The following is a 16,763-nucleotide window of genomic DNA, read 5'->3' as shown; positions in this document are numbered from 1 at the left end:
AACCATCCCTGGGTGCCAGGAATGCAGCTGTCACTGAGCCCATGTTCCCTGGCCCCTCATCAGTGCTGCAAAGGCACATAAGGAGTACTGCCCATCATGCTGCATGTGAAATGCCTTCACCTGGACACCTCCTTGTTCCTAATTTTAGCTCGTCTGGCTCCAGATAGGTGCATCTTGCTGTGCTACGGTCCAAGTAGGCTGCTGATTCTGAGACTTCTCAGGTCCAGCTCACTGTAACCAGCAGGAAGTCTCCCTTTTGCTCTGTTGAGGGGTTTGTCTGAGCTCTGATCTCCACACTTTGGAGCAGATTGACAGTAATTATATGGCTGGAGCTTCCAACACCTCTGCAGAACATGACCCCAGAGAGTGTCTCATGGACAGCTGCCACACGTTCACACTTTGCCACGTTGCCACCAGGCAGCCCCTGCAGAGCTGAGGAGCAGGAGAGTTCATCTGAGTCCTGCAGAGATGACCTCTCACCAACAGCGAGCTGTGGGGATACGGATGTGTGGGCACATGGGGCTGCAGCATGTCCACAGCCAGAAGCCATCCAGGAGCGTTAACAAACTCCTTGGATGGATCCAAGTTCTTGCCCACGTACTGTCCACAGGGATCCACAAGGACAGGCAGGTGTCCAAGTACCCCAAAAACCCTCACCAAGGGCCCGTGCTGCACTTCTCATACCTATGGACATCCCTAGGGGAAAAGGGCCTTTCCTGAGTGTTGCTAAACAGCCACAGAGCAAATCCAGCAGCATTAATGGTTTCCCCAGCTCCTGGGGCACGGTCACACTGACACCAAACCCCCTTGTGGGTGACCTCTGGGGCTTCACCCAGGAGTTCATGAGCAAAGTGGGATGTAAAGCTGGACAGCCATGGGCTCCACCTCGCTCCCTTGACCCTGTCCCTGTCCCAGCTCAGCCTGGTGTACCAGCCCTTGGCTCTGGTTTAGCACCTCCATTTCTGAAAGCTTCATTTGGGTTTGAGAAATTGTAACTACCTCAAGGATATTTTCATTGTCTGTTCTTTAATTAATTAAACTTGAAACCAAGGATTCATTTTAAAACAATTTTCGGTAAACTTATAGGGATTTGGATGAAAGAATATCTCTGGGAAAAGTAAGCAATGCAGCTTTAATTTTTTTTTAACAGTTTATGATGCCAAAACCTAACAGAATTCTTATGCTGAGGAAGGGATGGAAAAAAATATGCAAAGATTAACATTTCCTGCAGAAGTTTTAATTTTGCTCAAAAAGTTCTTGTTTGTCCCAAAACATTTTGATGAAATTTTCAAATAGAATCCTTAACCTTACTGTGAGCTGCTGCAGGGTTTGCTTTTCTGATCTTTATTCTTTGCAGTTGTTTTCTCAAGAAGATGAATGAAGTCATGCTGATTTGTTTGTAGTTTGGGGGACAGTTAAGTAAATTGGGGCAGAACTTGCAATGTCCACTCTCCTAACAGGAAAAATCAAAATTCATTGCCTTATGTCGGCCCTCTGAGCAAAAACACAAAACCTGTGGCAGTGGAACTGAGCTTTGGGTGTGATGTGCTTCTGTGACCCACAGAGGAATCAACAATGCTGGCTGAGAAACTCTCAACTGAACAGCCTTGTACCAGAAAACAGCACTTTGCAACAATGCAAGAGGATTGGAATTTGGGAAAATAGAATCATGGAATCACAGAATGGCTTGGGTTTGAAGAGACCTTAAAGCTCATCCTGTTCCACACCCTGTCATGGCAGGGACACCTTCCACTGTCCCAGGATGCTCCAAGCCCCGTCCAACCTGGCCTTGGGCACTGCCAGGGATGGGGCAGCCACAGCTTCCCTGGGCACCCTGTGCCAGGGCCTCCCCACCTCTGTGGTTAATACATCAATGTGGCAAAAGGGGGATAGGGATTTAACCCACCCTGGTTGTCATTCCAGTCTAAGGTGATGCTGTACCAGAATTTGAACTCTGCATTTAAAGGACGTTTTTCTGAAGGAGACCTCAGGAAGGTTTGACTGCACTTCTTAACCAGGTACAAATCTCCAGATTTGTCCATCCAGGTCAGGCCAGGCAGAGCAGGAAACATTTCTTTCTGTGATGTAGGGGAAGGTCTGTTTCCCAGGATTATCTGAGAATTTCACCCAGGAAATACCTGCACCCCCCTGCAGAGAGCAGGGCTTGCACCCAGCCTCTCCCCTGCTCCCACTTGTGATGGAGCGTTTGGTCTCCTCCTCCTGCAGTCCTTTGCAGCGTTTTGTGACTTAAGAAATGTTGGTACTCTTTGAAGAAGGGTCGTGCCTGGGCTGTAACAGTGGGGGTTTGCTCCAGTGTTCAACTTCCATCAAAAATATTACTTTACATAATCAAGAACAGTAATTTCTTTACCACATTCCTTTTTGGAGGATCATTGATTTGAGGGCTGGGCCATGACAGCTCTGTTAGCTTCTTTCTCTCATGCTTTGATAAGAGACAAAGTGCTTTCTCTTTGCAATTTGAATTCAGAGATCTCTCCTTTAGATAGCTTGAAAACATAAGCTCTGTTGGCTGTGGATGGAAATTAAAATTTGCTTTTTCCTTGGTATAATTGGTTCCTGGTATTTCATCCAGATCTGAAGTATTTTCCTCTTATAATTTGGTTTCAAAATCTACAGATAACACATTGTATCCTGCTTGCCATCGTTGCAATAAAAGATCTTTAGAGAGATGATTCTGAAACCTGAGTTTTAAACTTTTTTTCATAACAAGCTTAATATATTTTGGCCTCTCATTCTATTTCGAAACAAAAACAAGTGTTCAAAATTAAAGTTTCTCACCAAATTAAACCTCAAATTCAACTGCCTTAAGCTTTCCACAACGATTAAAAAGAAGCAATTGGCAAATGGAGGGGGAGGAAAGGCCCAAACGTGAGATACAAGAGCACGGGGTCTGACTCCCGCACAGGCACAGGATCACACACAGGACCCCGAGCAGGGCCGTGGCATCTTCCACGTTTCCAGACAAAGCCTTTCCCCCCCGGCCTGGCGCTGTGGCCGCTCGGTTTGGCTGTCCCGCAGCCCCGTGGGTGTGAGCTGCCTCGGCAGACGGCTCGGGCAGATCCACGGCAAGCCCAGCCCCGGGGGATGCGGCTTTGATGCTCCGAGTTAAGGGGCCGGCTGCAAGCCCCAGCTGGCCTGGGGGCCACACGGGAGGACTCAGCCCAACCACCGTGCTTCAGAAGCTGCCACCGGCTGGCAGCACCAAGTGACCATCAAGGAGGGATGGTCCTTGGTGGTGGTCAGACATCTCCCAGCACAGGCAGGAGCTTCACCGATACCTTCTTATGTTAATCACTATTTACAGCCCGATCCAATCTCCCTGGCCATCAATCCAAAGCCTCGGCATCGCTCCCCTTGCGTAACACTGCGGGCAGGTCTTTCACTGATCCCCACCCTGTTTCTCTCCCCCCCAGACGCCTGGACGCAAACCTCATCTCCGTGGTGCCCGACACGAGCTTTGAGGGGCTGCTCTCCTTGCGTCACCTGTGGCTGGACGATAACGCCCTGACGGAGATCCCTGTCCGAGCTCTGAACCACCTGCCAGCGCTCCAAGCCATGACCCTGGCCCTCAACCAGATCTGGCACATCCCCGATTTCGCCTTCCAGAACCTCAGCAGCCTCGTGGTGCTGTAAGCCTTCTCCACTTCTTACTCCCTCCGGCCGGGACAAGGTGCTGCCCACGGGCTCCTCCTCCTGTGGGAAGACCTGCTGGTCACTCCCCACGAGCAGCGTTTTGCTGCTGGGGCCAGGGTAGAGGTTTTGTTCAGTCAGTGAAACCCCCTCATTCTGTATGAAATGCTAAAATTGCCTCTTTTGATTTTTCTCATATTTTCCCCACTTTTCACTGAAGAGCTAATAAGCTCCCTGATATAATTCAAGAAATGTTTTGTATTAAAAAAAAAAAAAAATCAGTAACTGGAAACAAAAACCAGATTTTTTTTCCTTGAAGACTCAAGCAACAAAAAACCCTCTCATTTCTTTTCCTCCCTCCAATCCCTGTGTTAAAACAACAGGAACTTCTAGCAACGTGAAAAAAAGAATCAAATTGCAACGATTTGCAGTCAGGTCAAAAAAGTAATATTTTCATTTCTTGGAAAACATACCAACTCAGTCCCTCTCCCCCTAGCCACCCCAGCCCCTTTTATTACCAAATATGATTTTAAACCAAAGGTCTAACGCCAACACCTTGTCCAAGCCCGTGCCTGCTTATTTGCATGACTGGTACATGTGCAGGTCAGATGTTTTTGCCGTGGCTGCTGTCCGGTTTGCATTGTGAGCGTTGGGAGCGCTGGGGAGAGCAGCGCTGCTCCAGGATGGAAACAGGCACTCCGTGGGCAGTGAGACACTAAACCACCCGCAACCTGCACTCAGAAAGTGAACCCATCCCTCTGGCAGCTGCTCAGGAGGGGCATCCTTTCTACCAACAGAGGCTTGCAGATTATCTTCCCTTTAAAAGGAACTCTACATGTGCAAATGAGCTACTTATTACTTCTTCGGTGTTGATTAGCAAGTTCAGGTGTGATTGCCAACTGGTTTGGAGCTCCTCTATGCACATGAAATGCCACCTCTAGTTTGGTAATTTGTACTGATACCAGGGTGTTAAGTAATCTCAGCATGTAGTGCCTTAGTGAAAGTTTAGCAATTATTTCCCTTTCAAAATTTAATGCGTTCACTGAGACCATCCAGCATAGAAAGTGCTTGGACAAAGCACAGTTCAGAGTTTTATTAAGCATCAATAATACTTAATGGGATGTGCTGTTTAGACAAAGCATAAAGGCTTATTTAGGAGAAAAGCAAAAAGCAACTTGAGAAAAATCAAAAAAGTAGTTTTCACCCACAATGGTGCTCATTCTGCAAGGCAACCCATGGCCACCATAATGCAACCACTTCAGTCAGCTTTAATAGCTCACTCAGCGGGTGAGCTGACATTTGGGGTTTCATTTCAGCCTCCAAAGCATGCTGCTTTCATTCCGGCTCATCCCATACTGTGGGCAAGAAGCAACTCCTTAATTAAACAGGCAAGCTTGAGAAATAAAAGTCATTGACCATTAGGTCACAAGGGAGAGAATAATGTCCCACCACATACAATTGGAAGGGAAGACATGTGTGATCCTGCCAGGCTCTGTGGGACACGATGCTACATTTTTGTGGGATCACAAGTGTTTGGCAGAACTGGCCCCATAAATCTCTCCCATGCTTCCATGCAAGCCCTTCTCAACACATCACCAGTGGAAAGTCACCCAGTGTCCCTCCTGTGTCCCAACCAGGGATATGTCCCTGCTCCAGACTCACCCATCAAGCTGACAAGCAAATGCTCCCAAAAGCTGGAGAGAAGACTTTCCCTACCAGGGTGCAGATGATACACGTCCCTCCATCTGAAAATGTCTGGATTTGCAGGTAGATGGAGGATCTGGCTGCTGCCATAAACATTGGGAACTCCCAGCTACAGGGTATTAAAATGAGCCCCCAGGGGAAGAAAGCCAAGGGCAGATGTGGCTGAGCACAGGGGAATCTCTCCTGTCCGGCCTGGTCGGTGCTCAGGGTCACGGCTGACCGTGGCTGAGGGCAGGAGTCTCCCAGCTGCAGAGCTCTGCTGTTCCTCCTCCACACACCTTGGGCCTTTGGCAGAACCATTTCACCATCCTGCACTGCCGCAAGCACTGACATCAGAGTATCCCAGCCTCAATCTGGAACACTTTAAAGGCTCAGTGTCTGCTAATAAATTACACCTTTGTTGAGGAATTCCCTGATCTGATTCCCATCTATTGCTGCTGCAGTCTTCGAACTGGGGCTGCAGGCTGTTCAGTGAGCAGAGCCTCGTATAAATCACTCATCATGAAATCCATGAACCTCCGTAATTGGCACATCCTTTCCCAGCTTTAATAACAAGGGCTCTGTGTGCTGGGGTGCTGGCACTGTGCTTTGATGGCAGAAGAGAGGTGGATATCTGATCAGGATAGCTCATGGCAATAGGATGTTACCTTCCAGTCTGATCTATTCAGGACCAAATGTATCTTAGTATCTGCAAGCAGAAGTAATCCTGAATACTTTTCAGCTGATGGTTTGTGTGAAGTAAAGGTTGTTTTACAAAAATCATCAACTTTCTTGAGCATATAAGACTTTTCATTCAGCAGTCAGCATCTGAAACCCCCATGCTGCTGCGCTGACAGGCCAATAAAGTGCATGAAAGCAGTTCTCAGTAGTGTCCCTCATTTCCTCTGTCAGCTGAACTCAGCAAGAAGTCTCAAGCCAGGAATCACAGCACCTCTTTCAGCTCCACTCCCCAGAGAGGTCCACAAGTAAAATCTTACATTGCCAAGAAATCTCCCATGCTGCAGATGTGTCCTTGCTGCCACATCTCTGCAGTGGGCTGCAGCTCCCTGCTTTCCTGATGTCAGAGGAGCTCTCAGCAGAGATGCTGGGATGAGTGTGGGACACAGAGTTGGAGTGACCTTTCCAAAACAGGCCAAGCAGTAGAGAGGTTTGCCCTGCAACGAGGGACCTGGATAGAGAAAATCTTCAAGTAGTTTTAGTTTCATCACATAGCAGAGAACCTCTTAGAGCAAATGAGGTCAAATCCAGATCTGAGAACCTTCCTTGTTTGGGTCCACAGGGAGCCTTAGCTCCTGGAAACCTATTACCGCAGGCCTGGGCCCTAGGGTACATCACCGTGTCCTGCAGCCGTAGGGAGGAGGAGGAGAGAAGATCCAGCAGGCAGGAATTGTGCAGCAAGATTGATTGATTTAATTATTTTACAAACTCTATTTTATAGACCTTTTTCTTCATAGTCTAATTGGACAAAGGATCAGCCACCCCTTGGGGTGATTGGCTAAAATCCTAAAACATCCATTGTCAAAATATTTTTCTACTATACCATAAACAAGACTTCTCAAGGTTGCAGGTGTTTGGTTGTTTACATAACTCTGCTACCTCTTCTGTGAGAGAGAGAAGTCTCTCACAGACTTAGAAAATAGCAAGAAAATCCTCGCTAGCAGCATTTTTTATCTACAGAAACCTCCAGGAGTCAACTTGGCCCTGTAATGGGAGCAAAAGAGATGCTCCACTCCTCTAACCTGGCCCTCACCCTTGCCTAGCTGGTCGAAAAAATGGACACTGGGAAAAGTTGTTCTGGTGCCACTACCAGTTAGTTTTGCTTAACGCCCTCTAATTCTTGTGCTCTGTGTCCATCTCCTCTGGGCCATTGCTGTATTTGTTACTATCTATTGTACCCTTCCCTCAGCTCAGCTTTTCCAGTCCCCATCCAGTTACCTAGTGTGCAACATGGAATCCCAGACTGGTTTGGGTTGGAAGGGACCTCAAAGCTCATCCAGTTCCACCCCCTGCCCTGGGCAGGGACACCTTCCACTGTCCCAGGTTGCTCCAAGCCCTGTCCAACCTGGCCTTGGACACTTCCAGGGATCCAGGGGCAGCCACAGCTGCTCTGGGCACCCTGTGCCAGGGCCTGCCCACCCTCACAGGGAGAATTTCTTCCCAATATCTGATCCAAATCTACCCTCTCTCAGTTTAAGAAAAAAATCTACCCTCTTTTCCCCTTGTCCTGTTAATACCTGTCTGTGTAAAATCAGAAGTTAGTTCACATATCACACTTACTTGTTCCTTCACACCTTCAGATGGAGAGACCAAGTCTGCACACTGCATCAGACAGAAATTAATTCTGGTTTATACCATGGTACAACGCTGTTCTGTGCCCATTCTCCCTCTTCCAGTTATCCCTGCCATTTCATTTGCTTTTTTCATAGCTGCTGAACACCAAGGCCTCTTTCCTGGAGGTATATAAAAGCCTGTTAGTGTGTATGCCTGGTTCTCCCCTCTGCTGCACTTGACATTCACACAACCTGTATATCAGCTGATAATTTATTGTCAAGGTCACTCAGCAGCACCTTCCAGCTGCAAGCGTGCTGGAAATGTGTCAATGAAGGATCTTCAGTAGAATTCCTCTTTCTTACAGTTTTTATCATTAAAGAACACGATGCAGCTCTGTCTCTAACAGAATAGTTTAGTGACTAGAAGAGAAAACTTGTTTGCAAGACTCCTGGGTTCCCATTCCCATTCTGGTCCTTGCTCTGGTGTAACTCTGGCTGGGGCTTTCAGAAGGGACCACTGCTTTTCAGCGTCTTCCTTGCCTAGGAGCAAACATCAACATATCCCTGCTTTCCAGAGAAGCTAGTCACCAGTCCTTTCAGCTGACATCTGTGGGACTTGGAGCTTCCTAGCACCACAGAGCCCAGTCTGGTGCACTGGAGTGTCAGGATGAGCCTGTGAATCCCTGCTCCCACCTGTGCAAGGGAGTTACCAGTGCGTCTCTGAGAAGTTGTTGGGAACCCTGTTGGCAGGGAGTGCCAGGCATGTGCAATTCATTATCACTAAGAGCAATATTGCCTGGAACATCTGGGTCCCATTTATGAGCCTTTTAATTGGCTAAAGTGCCTTTTCTCTCGGAGGACCAAGCTCACTGCCTTGGCAAAAGTGGATTTCCTTCTCCAGCACTTAAGGAAGAAGCAAATCATGCCCCAATGCACCCTGAGAATGTCGCTTCTGATCGAGCTTTATTCTCCACCAGACAAGTCTCATGCTGGTCCTTCACTAGTGGAAACAATCCATGGAATTTGCACCACTTATGGTTCAGGTTTCTCTACTTATCCATGGCCAAGTTGAGGAAAAGGACAATTTTGCCACAATAGAGATGCAAGCTCATCGTGGCAATGGCTGGTCAGGGGAGAATTCATATGATGTCAGATTTGAGCTTGGTTCAAATCATTTAATGCAAATAATTGATGGAAAATGTTTGCATTTGTCCTTTTTGAGAAGAAAAAATGAAGTCATTAAAAATGAAAGCGATGGCAAATCCACCACTTCTCTTTGTAGTCTGTTCCAGTGGTTAATCATCCTTAGTGTTAAAAAAAACGTTCATATTTCCCATTTGAATTTTCTTTGGCTTTGACTTCAGACATTTGTTCTTATTATTCTTTCCTCCACTCAATCACAGAACCATTTTAGTACCCAGTTTCCAACCAGGAAGAATCCTATACATTACACTGCACTCATCCCCTTGATCTTATGTAATAATCTAAACACATTGAGTTCTTTAAGTCCCCATCCTACTTTTTTTCCAGCCCTTGGATCATTTTTATTGCTCCTCTCTGCACCCATTTCAATTCGCAACATCCAGTTACCAGTGTGGGTATCAGCAATACGTTTGTCCTGCCAGATCTGCTTTCACCAGTGTACAGTGCAGATGTTGACAGGATTTCCCTTTCCTTGCCCACACAGACAAGCACCTTCATTAAAGCAGGATTTAGGCACTAGCTCAACCTGCTTCCCTTCTGTGTAAGACAAATGTGCAGTCCCCTTGGAGGTGGCATTGCCACAGTTGAAGCTAATGCCTGTGTTGGACTGTCTTTCAGACTGTTCTCCAAAACCTTTTAATTCACTGGAAAAGTAAATAGAAAAAGCAGTAAAATGAAAATGGAACAAATTTGACTAAGGGTGCTGCATGAGTGATGGGGAAAAAAAATCACATTTATTCCAAATTTCTGATAGGAAATAGTTGGCAAGGACAGAAAACCTTCTATCTAGAATCTGCTGTGCATTGCTTATCGTGGGTCAGAGTGAATCTTGTAGGGTTTGATCTTTTCCTGCTCTGTTTCTAAATTCTCCCCACCCGAGGCACCAGCCAGGCTGCAGCCTCTCTCCCCAGCCTGTGTGGGATTCTGCAGCCACCGCCGTTTCTGTTGGTTTCAGCAGGACACAGCAAGGGTTCACCTGGCAGCAGAGGAGCTCACTTGTCCCACAACACGTGGGAGCCCTTGTGCTGCTGCAGGAGCTGCCAGTCCCACCCTGCCAGGGGTCAGTGTGACAACAGCTACTGCTGCTTTCTAACAGAGGCTCGTGGCTGAGAACAGGCTGCAGGCCAGCCCACGATACAGCACTGACTGTCCTCATCCTGGGCAAAGCTTCATCCACGGGTGGTTGCCCAAACTCGTCCTCACTCCACAGGACTGACCTGCACAGGAAGAGACACAGATCCCAAAGCTCATTGCCCTTACCAAGGAGAGTGGTGGCTTCTGGCTCCAACAGCAAAGGCTTAAAGACTTGCCATGTTTTTGCATCGTAGGGGTTGTTTATAGCCCAGAATCAAGTACCTTGAGCTGCCATCAAACCAGCTGAGCTGTAATTTACAGGGCAGAATATAACGTTGTGTGGGCTGAGCTCAAATTGACAAGCACTGGAGATGTTGCAATTCCACTTGTTAAAATTTGTTTACCAGGGGAGAAAAAAAAGGCAGAATGGAAGACAGGAACGTCTTTTCAAGTGTTTACCTTTCCAGCTCTCTTGTTTCTATTATTGCCATGTGGTTGGGTAACTCTAGAGTTCAGCTTGGACAGCAAATTTTTTTATAACTCCCTTTTTTGGTTGTTCATAATTTTCTCAGCAACAAAGAACTTCCTTCGGATGATTTTCATTACTCTGCCTCCAAACAAAGCACTCTAGAGCCAAATATAAACACAGCAGGTGATTGCTTTTCTCTGCTGTCTCCTTGCCTGACTGCAGTGATAGCAGTCAGCTGCTCAGCATGTCCGAGCTTGGACAAGGTGTCCGGTCACACCATCCCGACAAAGCTCCGGGGAGCTCACACCTTCCCTGGCCTTCAGCATTCCCTTGTCCCCACACTGTCCCCTCACACAGGACAGGGGTTTGAGGCATGGGGCTCTTGTGGTACCTCTTCATGTGATCCCACAGCAACTCCAGACCCAAACCCTTTCTTTGCCAATTGCAGTATCCAGTGCCAAAGGAACTCAAAATGGTTGGCACCACCAACTGAAGAAAAGGCAGCATGACCAGAAGCTGTTAACATTTGATGGAGGAAACCATCTGGGCTCAAACTTCTTTTCTTGTGACAAAGAGGAATTTCTCCCATAAGATTCACATTTTGATCTCAAGTTTCTTTTCTCCTCCAAAAGTCACAATCCAAGTTTTTTTGCAGGCAACATCCTTTTTCTTTTTTCCCATTTGCTCAAAGGAGCAAACATATGTTATCAGATATCTTTCCCTTCCCCTTCCTCTGAAATGTTTGCATGTTCTCATCCCAATGACAAACATCCGTCTTGGGCTGTTTCTGTTTTGCAAGCCCCTACCAAACTGCCCTAGAGCCTGGCTGTTCTTCCACTCCCAGCTTCCTCCTGTTTTACCCTAGAATATTTGGCAGTGGGAGCTGCCTGTGCTCAGCCAAACAGCTCGTACTTGAATCCAGGTGGAGTGAGAGATTTTTCAAGCTGAGACACATTTAGATCAAGCAGCAAATAATGAAAAAATCATGGATCCACCTGCCAGCATGGAGCCTCCCCCAGGCTCTTGGAAGGAGGCAGCAGCATTGGACAAAGGCTGGTGCATCCCTTGCTAGTGCTATCATAGGCATGGGACAAGAGGACCCCCATGGGGAGTGGCATGGCAGCAATTCACCACGTGGACTGGGCGTTAAAAGAGAATCTGAACTGATGGGGAAACCTGCCCAGAGAGCTGCCCCTCCTCGGTGGGCATTTATCACACACACCATGGCAGTGCAAGCATGGGCATCACTAAGAGGGTTAAGTGCAGGCTGGGCAGCAGTGGGTTGTCTTCTCCTGCTTTTCAGCAGACTTTTCTCAGACTGCTCACAAGAACTCTCTCCATGGACTTGGAGGTGCCTTTGAGTGGGATTTCAGAGGGAGATGCACAATTAGCCACAAGCTCACAGATGTAAAGGAAGTGACATGGGAAAAGCGCTGAGATGTGCACACATACACAAGGGTCTCTGATAATCCAAGATGAGGAATCCGGCAATTAAGGCCTTGGGTTTGCCAAAAGACTGAGACAGGGGAGTGAGGGATCTGTGGAAACACAGAACCCAGGACTCCAGAAACTCATCACCTACAGAGCTTCCAAGGAAAATTACCCCAGGTGGCTTTGCAGGAGCCCCCAGCACAAGGCTCCCCAGTGCCAGCGTTAAGGCTGGGAGCTCCCAAGCCTTTAAGTACTAGATGTTTGTGGCATGTAGCAGCAGGATGAAGGGGAACAGGAAAAAACTGTTTCTATGGTGCAGAGAATGTGCATCAGCCTGTGGCATGGCCCCAGCACTTCAGCCAGGCACTCTGAAGCATTGAACTGAAGACAACTCTCGTTGCAATCAAACTGGAGCTGCTCCAGGAACTGGCAGGGTTTTCTTTTTTTTTAAAGTAAAGATAATAAACTGTGACTAACAGGATGATTTTGGACTCAAAGTCTTCTTGCTGCTACTAAAGCTCCAAGGAGTCCAAATATGATTGTGTCCTTAGATAGCACCCATGAACAGCTGTTGAAGCCACATGGTGGGTTGAGCCCAGGGAAGGGTGAGCTCTAGGGTGTTTCTTGAAGCTTCTTGCTTAAGCATGTTCATCCACAGCCACCTGGTAGCTGTAAAGGTGGAGATCTCAGGGAAATTCCTACATCAGCCTGGAATTCCTGAGAGGAATGGGAGCTCTGTAGCTGCTCTGCAAGCACTACTGCACCCAGCATGTCTCATGGGGTAAGAGAGGGAACCCTATGAGTGCCCTTGGCATCCCAGCCCAGGCTGTGGTCAGCTTACATCCAGGATGTTCTGGACCACAGCTCAGACCAAAGGAAAAGGTCATCTTGCACCTCCACTGACCATCTCTGTTTTGTCCACAGGCACCTGCACAACAACCGGATCCAGAGCCTGGGAGCCAACGGCTTTGATGGGCTGCACAGCCTGGAAACCCTGTGAGTCCCCTGTTTTATTCTCTGTCCTAAAGACATGGGCTGTGTTCATCCCCCAGCACAGCATGCAGGAAAGGGGGGCAGCCCCCACGTGTCGCTGGTCACCATGCACTGGGGGCAGCAGCAGGGCTGGCTCCAGGCACCAGCACGAGTGCATGCCCAGGGCATGATGCTCACTGGGGACTGAGAGCCTGGCCTTTCCTCCTGTGGCTGTGCAAGCTGGTCAGGCTGTGCTGCTGCTGCAGGGGGATCTGTGCATATGGGCAGTGTGGCTGGCAAGGGGTTCTGAGGCCCTGGACACCAGTCTAGTCCAGGTGCAATCCCAAGAGCTTGGATGCGTGCCCTACTCAGGGAGTGTCTCCTTCCTCAGCACATGGGCATGGTCCTAAAGCCTCTCCAACACCTGACCACCAAAACAAGGGGCTGTATTGAGTTTGGGGCCTGTAAAGTCCTCAGGGGTCTGTGGGGTATCTCTGTTTGAGACGATCTCATGTCTCCTGGCATCACCAGCTGACTTCATTTTGCACCATGTGCTTGGCATGGCTGGGAAACAATCCATCAGAAGACTGCAGGGAGGATGGGAAGCAGGAGTGAACTCACCTCCAGGACATATCTTCAGGAAGGTAGATTGAGATTGGATAGTAGGAAGAAATTCTTGGCTGTTAGAGTGCTGAGGCCCTGGCACAGGGTGCCCAGAGAAGCTGTGGCTGCCCCATCCCTGGGAGTGTCCGAGGCCAGGTTGGATGGGGCTTGGAGCAACCTGGGATAGAGGAAGGTGGAACGAGATGGGCTTTGAGGTCCCTTCCAAGCCAAACTATTCCATGGCTCTGCAATTAGCAGCAGGGGGTTCACCCTGAACTGAAGGAGAGTTTCATCCCACAGCCTGACCACACATTCCCTGTGCTGTGACAGCTGCATGAATGGCCTGTGCCTCGTGTGCTGTGCATTGGCCCAGGAGGAAACATAAACAAGCAAACAAATAAATCGAGGCTCTGAAAGACTGGAAGAGGTGCCTGATGCCTTCGATTGTGCAGAAACATCTCCCTTCATGCAGGCTTGGGGTCAGAGTCAGGCCCTTGCTTCCTGCCAAGAGAACCAGGGGGTCTGGGTCATGGCAAAAGGAGATGCTGCTTCCCAGCATTCAAGTGCCACTCAAGGAGAGAGGGCTCCTCTGTGCCCAGCATGATGCCAACAGCAGCTATCGGGCAAGAGTGGCAGCAGCAGGCAAACCCTTGGTCCCCAGACACACTCCTCAGGGCAGGACCATGACACGCATTGTCTCTTCCTTGCAGACTGGCAGATCCTGGGACCACCCAGAAGGGCTCAGCTGGGGAGAGGTTGAACTGTGCCAGGGGTGGGAGGCTGATGCATGGTCTCCTCTGGTGACCCACGGGTCCCAGCTTGGCTTTCTCCCCAGTCATTTCTGGTGGTCACAGGCAAATATGTGAGGGCAGAGATGTGGCACCCAGGCAGCACAAAGGCAGGCGAGCTGCAGGAGGAAACAGAGAACTCGCTGATGGAAGAAAACCTTCTTTGGTCTACAGCTGTAGCAGACATGCAGCAACATCCCAGCCTACATCTGGGCAACCCTTCTCTGCAGCCAGGGTGGTTACAGATCCTGCTGCCCATCCCAAGCAGGATGGAGCTGCAGAGGAAAAGATGGCCCCTTGTTTGCTGTGGGAAAGACTAAAGGGTTTCATAGCCCTGGGAGATAATTCTGTTTCCACAGACATTTGTGATGAAAGCTCATTTTCCCTCTCTTCCACTCTGCTCCCACTCTCACACTTTCTTTGCCTTTTGCTGCTCATCCGAGGTGCTGCCCAGCACTTGGGGAGCTCCATGTCCCCTGTTCTTGCTCCCCATCCCTGCGGGGACAGGACTGTGCAGCAATGCGGGGACTCTGGAGCACTGCAGCAGTGCAAACGCTGTCTCTGCTGGTGCTGATCAGGCAGCCCTGGGAGGATCCGACCTCCAAGGCTGGTCCCGTTGAAGCAGGGCTCTGCCCGTGTCCAGGCTCTGCCCATGCCCAGATTGTGCCCATGCCCGGGCTCTGCCCATGTCCGGGCTCTGCTCCTGCCCAGGCTCTGCCCGTGCCCAGGCTCTGCCCATGTCCGGGCTCTGCCCATGTCCGGGCTCTGCTCCTGCCCAGGCTCTGCCCGTGCCCAGGCTCTGCCCATGTCCGGGCTCTGCCCATGTCCGGGCTCTGCTCCTGCCCAGGCTCTGCCCGTGTCCAGTCTCTGCCCATGTCCGGGCTCTGCCCATGTCCAGACTGTGCCCATGCCCGGGCTCTGCCCATGTCCGGGCTCTGCCCATGTCCGGGCTCTGCTCCTGCCCAGGCTCTGCCCGTGTCCAGTCTCTGCCCATGTCCGGGCTCTGCCCATGTCCAGACTGTGCCCATGCCCGGGCTCTGCCCATGCCCGGGCTCTGCCCATGTCCAGACTGTGCCCGTGCCCGGGCTCCGCCCGTGTCCAGGCTCTGCAGGACACGCTGGTGCGTGAGTGTCCCACAGCCCCACCCTACACAGCTGCCTGCAGCAAGGACAGTGCTGTGGCAGGGAGCTCCAGGCTCTCCACGCTCTCCTCCACATCTGATCGCTCTGAAGAAGTGCTCTCCAGAGAGGCCTTCTGCTCCTCCTGGCCTGAGAATCCAATTCTCACCATCAGGCCAGCAAGCATTCCGATTCAGTGATCCTTGAGCAACGTGTGTTCCTCAAGTGGAGCCACCCCCCATGCTGATCCTTAGCACCCACCTGTCTGCTGACCAAAGCTGGACAAGCTCTGGGGCAAAAATTTGCCAAGCTTTTGGCTGCACCGTCCCAGCCTAGACCTGCATCTACCTACCACCTCTCGGCTCCTGTGCATGTGGAGACGATTACAGGCTCCACATTTACCCTTTAACTCAAATTATGATTACATTCTGTTGACAGCACTTAGCACATTTTCTTGGGCTTGTGGAGGCCAAACTGTGCTCTCAGTTACCCCGTGGGCGTTACCTCCTGGAAGGCAGCAGGATGGTAAGGGTTGGTGAAGACAGAAATTTCTCCAGGGTTCCTAAAATGAGTATTTGTGGCCAGATGCTGATTATAAACCAGGCACAATAGTTGAAGAAGTGTAAAATTTGAGAGGAAAACATAGTTTCAGGTTTTTCAGAAGAGCCTGGGAAGTTTTAGGTGCAAAAACCTCTGTTTCCCTAAGGGAATATTTCTTCTCATATTCAGCTAGACAGTAAAACTTCTATTTTTACTAAATGCCAAAACCTAAGAGAAGCAGCAGCCACTGCCCCATGCAGGTCTCAGCAACGTGCGAGCTGTGTAAGTACAACCACACTGCTCACCTGCCCCAAGTCCCAGCATTCCTGCAAAAACAGATCCCAGTGGAGCATCTTTGTTCTTGGAGAAGGCTTGGCCCTGATATTTCAGGAGGGCAGCAAATCTAGAAAGAGGTGAAGCCAGATGAATGACTTCACATTTCCCTTGCATTGACCTGCAGCTTCTGTGCACAAGTCAGCTCTGCCAAGTGCACAGCGGCTCTGTGTTCCCCACACTGATGGGGGGACAGGCAGATGTGCAGCACCCACCAGGTCAAACACCAGCATGCAGCTGGATAAAGCAGCTCCAAGAAAATTTTCTCTTTCAGGGCAAGACCTGGCTGTTCAGCAGCCGCCCCCCCAGCTTTCTCTTGCTGGGAAGGAAAGCTGGCAGGTAGGCAGGAAGCAAGTCAGAGCAGCCTGGGCCAGATTCCCAAAGGGGTTTCGAAACAGCCCTGTAAACCAGGGAGATTCCGTCTCCAGTTCTCAACAGCCTGAGAGATGACACAGAACAACCCTGCAGGGCTGTGGGAAGAAGCCCCAAGCTGAGCCATGAAACCAGGCATTAGATGGTCGGAGTGGGAGAAGTTTGGCATTTTTTAGCCCTTTCCCAAAGCCATGGAGCAAATAAGAGAGTAAATATGCTGATGTGACACATTCTT

The 16,763-nt window shown here is 49.6% G+C and overlaps 1 protein-coding gene across 2 annotated transcripts in view; it reads left to right on the top strand.

The window, feature by feature from the left end:
* The window catches only part of LGR6 (leucine rich repeat containing G protein-coupled receptor 6), a 152,684-nt gene that overhangs the window by 97,749 nt on the left and 38,172 nt on the right, over positions 1 to 16,763 (top strand). The window contains exons 5-6 of one of the 2 annotated variants that reach the window (XM_032133239.1): positions 3,435 to 3,650; positions 12,727 to 12,798. In XM_032133239.1, the coding sequence (XP_031989130.1) occupies positions 3,435 to 3,650; positions 12,727 to 12,798 (288 nt within the window). The remainder of the gene's footprint in view (positions 1 to 3,434; positions 3,651 to 12,726; positions 12,799 to 16,763) is intronic. The other variant, XM_032133238.1, reaches the window with a different exon arrangement.

The sequence above is a fragment of the Corvus moneduloides genome, chromosome 24 (genome assembly GCF_009650955.1).
Source record: "Corvus moneduloides isolate bCorMon1 chromosome 24, bCorMon1.pri, whole genome shotgun sequence".
In the NCBI taxonomy this organism is placed as follows: domain Eukaryota; kingdom Metazoa; phylum Chordata; class Aves; order Passeriformes; family Corvidae; genus Corvus; species Corvus moneduloides.
Note: the sequence above shows the minus strand (reverse complement) of the source record. Positions and strands in the feature narration are given on the sequence as shown.